This window comes from Lupinus angustifolius, chromosome LG08, assembly GCF_001865875.1.
Source record: "Lupinus angustifolius cultivar Tanjil chromosome LG08, LupAngTanjil_v1.0, whole genome shotgun sequence".
Taxonomy (NCBI): domain Eukaryota; kingdom Viridiplantae; phylum Streptophyta; class Magnoliopsida; order Fabales; family Fabaceae; genus Lupinus; species Lupinus angustifolius.
Window position 1 is genome coordinate 2,788,734 of NC_032016.1, and position 5,471 is coordinate 2,794,204.

At 36.3% G+C, this 5,471-nt stretch overlaps 1 protein-coding gene across 1 annotated transcript; it reads right to left on the minus strand.

Annotated features, from left to right (window-relative positions):
- On the minus strand, positions 2,697 to 3,653 carry LOC109353813. The gene is made up of 3 exons (XM_019596175.1): positions 3,404 to 3,653; positions 3,109 to 3,349; positions 2,697 to 2,970 (listed from the first exon to the last, which is right to left on the minus strand). Exons 1-3 carry the CDS (start codon positions 3,651 to 3,653, stop codon positions 2,697 to 2,699), a joined length of 765 nt encoding a protein of 254 aa, XP_019451720.1.

Genomic DNA, 5,471 nt, shown 5'->3' on the forward strand with positions numbered 1-5,471 from the left:
GCAGCTTCACCTCTTTTGTTTCCAGCTTCAATTCTGCCATAAGAGCACCCAACCAAGCAGTTTGACAAGCACTCATGCTAGCTGCAATATACTCAGTTTCACAAGAAGACAAGGCTACCACCTCTTGCTTCTTGGAACACCAACTTATAGGAGTAGTGCCAAGAAGGAAGAGATAGCATGTAGTGCTCTTCCTATCTGTTTTATCCCCAACCAATCAACATCAGAAAAGCCACACATATTCTTGTTGCTCAAATCTGCAGGGTACATGATCTCATAGTCCAAGGTCCCTTTCAAGTATCTAAGTAGCTTCTTTACTGCAATTAGATGACTTTGCTTGGGAGATTCCATGAACTTGCTTATCCACCTAACACCAAATGCATTATCAGGCCTTGAATTGCATATGCACCTCAATGAGCCCACCATTTGTCTATACAAAGTTTTGTCTACCAGTTGTTTTGTTCCTTCTTTTCATAACATTGTCCCTGCATCAATAGGAGTTGATACATGGTTGCAATTCATCATCTCAAACCTCTCCAATACATCAACTATGTATTTCCTTTGATGCATCAATGTTCCAGCCTTAGTTTTCTTAAATTCAATGCCTAGAAAGTAAGAGAGTTCCCCTAGACCAGTCATCTCAAACTCAGCTTGCATCTCTTCTTTAAATGCTAAAATCTTGCCAAATTCTGCACTTGTTATGAGAAGATCATCCACATAAAGACACAAAATTAGTAGATCAGTTGCATAGTTTCCTTTTACATAGACACCATGCTCAGTTGTGCATTTAGTGAAACCAAGCTGCAACAAGAAAGCATATATCCTCTTGTTCCAGGCTCTTGGAGCTTGTTTAAGTCTATAGAGTGCTTTGTGTAGCTTGTAAACCATTTCCTCTTTGCCTTATGTTATGAAACCAGGTGGTTGAAACACATAAACTTCTTTGTCAAGTGATCCATTCAAAAAGGCAGATTTCACATCCATTTGATGAATGTTCCATGAATTCTGATTAGCTAAGGTAATCACCAACCTCACTGTCTCAATTCTAGCTACTGGTGCAAACACTTGATCATAATCAAGTCCTTTTTTTTGTAGGAAACATTTTGCCACCAACCTAGCTTTATACTTTGATTCTTGACCATCAGGATTAAGTTTGGTCTTGAACACCCACCTAACTGCAATTGCCTTCTTGTCAGTTGGAAGAGTTGTTAGTGTCCATGATTTATTTCTTTCTATGGACATTAACTCTTATTCCATTGCTCTAATCCAGTGAGATTGACCAAGAGCTTCCTCTACACTGATTGGTTCCGTTTCAGCAAGCAATGCCATGTGAACAAAATCACCTTCTGCTGTGATTGTAGAGTCAGGAAATACTTCATAGTCTCTCAATCTTGATGATAGTTGTCTTATTCTTTGAGATGAGGATGAAGTAAGAGGTTGACTAGGTGGAGCATGAGATTGATTACCAATGGCTTCACCTCTTTCAGAGTTGTGCAAATTGTCTGCAGTGTCATCAGTTTGCAGCCTAGATCCATCTTCAAGTAATAAACCAGCTTTCACTCTTGAAGTATTAGCTTCCTCATTCCAATTCCAATATTGACTCTCATCAAACTTCAAGTTCCCGGTGATACAGAATTTATGAGTTAAGGGATCAAAAACTCTGTATGCACCAGTACTATGATAACCAAGAAAGATGAATTTTGAGCCTCTATCATCAAGCTTTCCCCTCTTTATCTTAGGAATATGTCTAAAGCAAATTGAGCTAAAGATCTTCAAGTGACTTACACTTGGTTTAAAGCCTGGCCAAGCTTCTTCAGGGGTCTTATAGTTCAATCTCTTATATGGGCATCTATTTATGATATAGGCTGTTGTTGAGACAGCCTTACCCCAGAATTTCTTGGGTAACTTCTTGGTTTTCAGCATGCTCCTAACCATGTTGAGTAGTGTTATGTTTGCTCTTTCTGAAGTGCCATTATGTTGAGGTGTGTAAGGAGCTATCACCTCATGAAAGATCCCTTATTTGGTGCAGAATTCACTGAATTGATTTGAAGTGTATTCACCTCCACCATCTGACCTCAATTGCTTCAACTTCAGATCCCATTGCTTCTCAACTTGTGCTTTAAACTTCCGAAACATCTAAAATACTTCACTCTTCCTTTTAATTAGATAGATCCATATCTTTCTGGTATGATCATCAATAAAGGTAAGGAAGTATCTATTGCCTCCAATCGACACTTCTTCAAGAGGGCCACAAACATCACTGAAAACAGTCTCCAATGTTTCCTTGCTCTTGAAGGAACATCAGAACTGAATGAATTTCTTGCCTGCTTGCTTAATTGGCACTCATCACACAAGATTGATGGCACTGTGATAAGTGGTAACCCTAACACATATTGGTTTTTGCTTAGAGATTCTAGGCTTCTAAAGTTTAGGTGGCCACACCTTTGATACCACAACCAAGTGACTTGATCTGTGGTTGCTTGAAGGCACTTCTGGTCACCAACTTGAATTTGAACTTTGAATGTTCTATTGGAAGATAGAGGAGCCTTCAAAATCTTTTGAGCCTTCTTATCAAAAACAGTGAGTAGACCATCCTTCATCACCATCTCATACCCTTTTTCCAACAATTGACCAAGACTAAGCAAGTTATGCTTCATCTTTGGTACATAAAGTACATTGGAAATGTATGATTGTCTGCCATCTTATATCTGAATCATCACTTTACCAACACCTTCAGCAGTGATTGAGCTTTGGTCTGCAAAATTAACTCTGCTCTTGGTTGATTCCTTAAGAGTAGCAAACCAATCTCTCATCCCTGACATATGGTTGGAGCACCCTGTGTCAAGATACCAAAACTCAACATTCTCCTCATTATCTTGATCTTTTCTTGTAGTAGCCATCAATAAGCAGTGCTCTGCATCTGATTCTTGGTCATTGTGAGCCAAACCAGCTTCTTCTTCTCTTATGTCTGACCATCTATTCATTTTGCACTCAAAAGCAAAATGACTATAATTCATGCACTTGTAGCATTGCAGTTTCTTTCTGTCATACTTTCTTCTACCATATGCATTCTTGGTAGAACCTTTAGAATCAGATTATTTTCCTTATTTCCACTGAACATTAGTTTTTCTCCCAGAGATCCCTTGCTCACTTGCCCTCCATTTGCTATTTAGAGTCTTCTCATTGCATTTTTTGCTCCACTGACCATGAGATTTCTTAGTGAATCTGGCCTGCAATGCTTGGTCACCAGTTCTCTCTGGATTTTTTTCCTTCAACCTCAACTCATGAGATTCTAGGGATGCTTGTAGTTCCTCAATCTTGAGTTCTTCAAGATTCTTGGATTCCTCAATTGCAACTACAATGTGGTCATATTTTCAAGTGAGGGTCCTAAGCACCTTCTCCATTATACTCTTCTCCTTCATGACTTTGCCACATGACCTCATTTGATTTGAAAGAGACAAAATCTTGGTCATGTACTCAGCCACGGAATCACTATCCTCCATCTGCAGGAGCTCATATTGTCTTCTGAGCTTATGCAATTTAACCTTCTTGATCTTGGCCACTCCTTCATAGCTTTTCTCTAGGCTCTCCCAAGCTTGTTTGGCAGTTTCAGCACCATTGATCTTCTCATAGTTGGCCCCATCAAGACATTGATGCATAAGAAAAAGAGCTTTGCAATCTTTCTTCTTGGCTTCCTTCTAGAATGCTCTTTGAGATTCAGTAGCTCCCTCCCCAATCTCTTGATAACCATGCTGAACTACCTCAAAAACTTCTTGAAAGTCAAAGATAGCTTTCATTTGATTCCTCCATCGATCATAATTCTTGCCATCCAAGATAGGAAGTGTCAATGAAAAACCAATATTGTTTGTCATTTCTTTCATGCTTCTACTGATCACGTTGACACCCACATAGGTCCCCCTTGAAGATTCACACAGAATCCATGCCTAAAGAGCTTATGATACCACTGTTGTTGCAGAAGCAGAAAGCAAGCACACCAAGTGCAGCAAACAAAAAGTGAAGAAAACAGAAGAAAGAAGAGATAAAGAGGATGAAGAAAATGGAGTTAGAGTAGTATGTAATGTACTTTGTATTATCATCAATAACAATACAAGAATAGATTGATTTAAACACAATGCTAAGCTTTACTATTTATAGCATGTCTCAACTAACTAACCATACATAAATAGTAAGCTAATCTAACTAACAAAACTAAATTACAAAATGTATCAACAATTGTAACTTACATCATCCATTCCCCATTCTCACTTGATCATCTAATGTTGTTTAATGCTATATGAAATATGAATACAAAGATTTTTCTCCAAACCCTACTTTGATTAGTCCTCTTTGAGTTTTTTGTTTGTTTTAGAATTTATCAACGATTTGTCGATTCCTTAACAAATAATAATGGAACTATAGTCTTCATATGTTGCCATCAAATAAATGAATTTTGCCAGTCAAGTAATTTCAATTCCCATCACAGTTTGGTAAGTTGTTGAGAATTTTCATTTATTGTTTCATTAAATTTAAAATATTTCTGTTGGCTGCTTCTTAGTGTTGTTTATATTGGCTAGGTATATTTCTTTATCTACTAATCTGACAAATGGTAACTAGTGCAGTCAATGCAACATATAATTTTTTTTTAAAATCTTGTATCTTTATCACCCCAAAAAAAATTCAAAAAGGAAAAAAAATTCATAATTGAGTACTTTTTTAATAAGGATGCCAAAACAATTACAAGGAAACTAAATGTGGGTATAGCCAAGCCATATCACTAAGAATAATACTATGGGGGAACAAATTAACTCATGGTTGTCAAAAGAATGAGGGAGAGTCTAATTAGTCCATGAATTTGTACATTTGTTGCCTTCTCCTAAAGAAGCACAAGAAAAATCATAATTGAGTATGCTTTAATGTACTTTGATTTTTATTCAATAAGTTTTTAATAATCATTTAAAGAATTAATCTACGTTTTAAATTATTATATTAAAATTAAAGTTATAATAGAATAATCAATATATTTGACTTAAATGGTAAGAGTTGCAAGGAATTCTATTCTCGAAAATATATTATCACTACAATGTTTTATATTTACAACGGAGGCTGGTGAACGAATCCAAGTTTGAAATGATTTGTGTTGAACACCATATATACTCTAATACATCATCTTCCTGGTGATCGAATCTTCAGCTCTCAATCTTAAAATCATAATGTGGAGTGTTAAAAATACAAATGATACATCTAGCCCAAACAAAAGCCCAAGAAAAATCAACACTTCCATAACTCAACAACCAAACTTTCCTCATTTAGAAACATTTTGAAACTCTGTTTTCCGATAAGTTAGTTACTTTCTGTTTTTAGCAATTTTCTTTCTTTCTTTCTTTCTTGTTTTCTGTTTAGCCAAAAAGCTTCTCAGCATATATAATGGCTTCCTTTTTTAATCAATTCAACTAATGAGAATCAAATATATAGAAGTT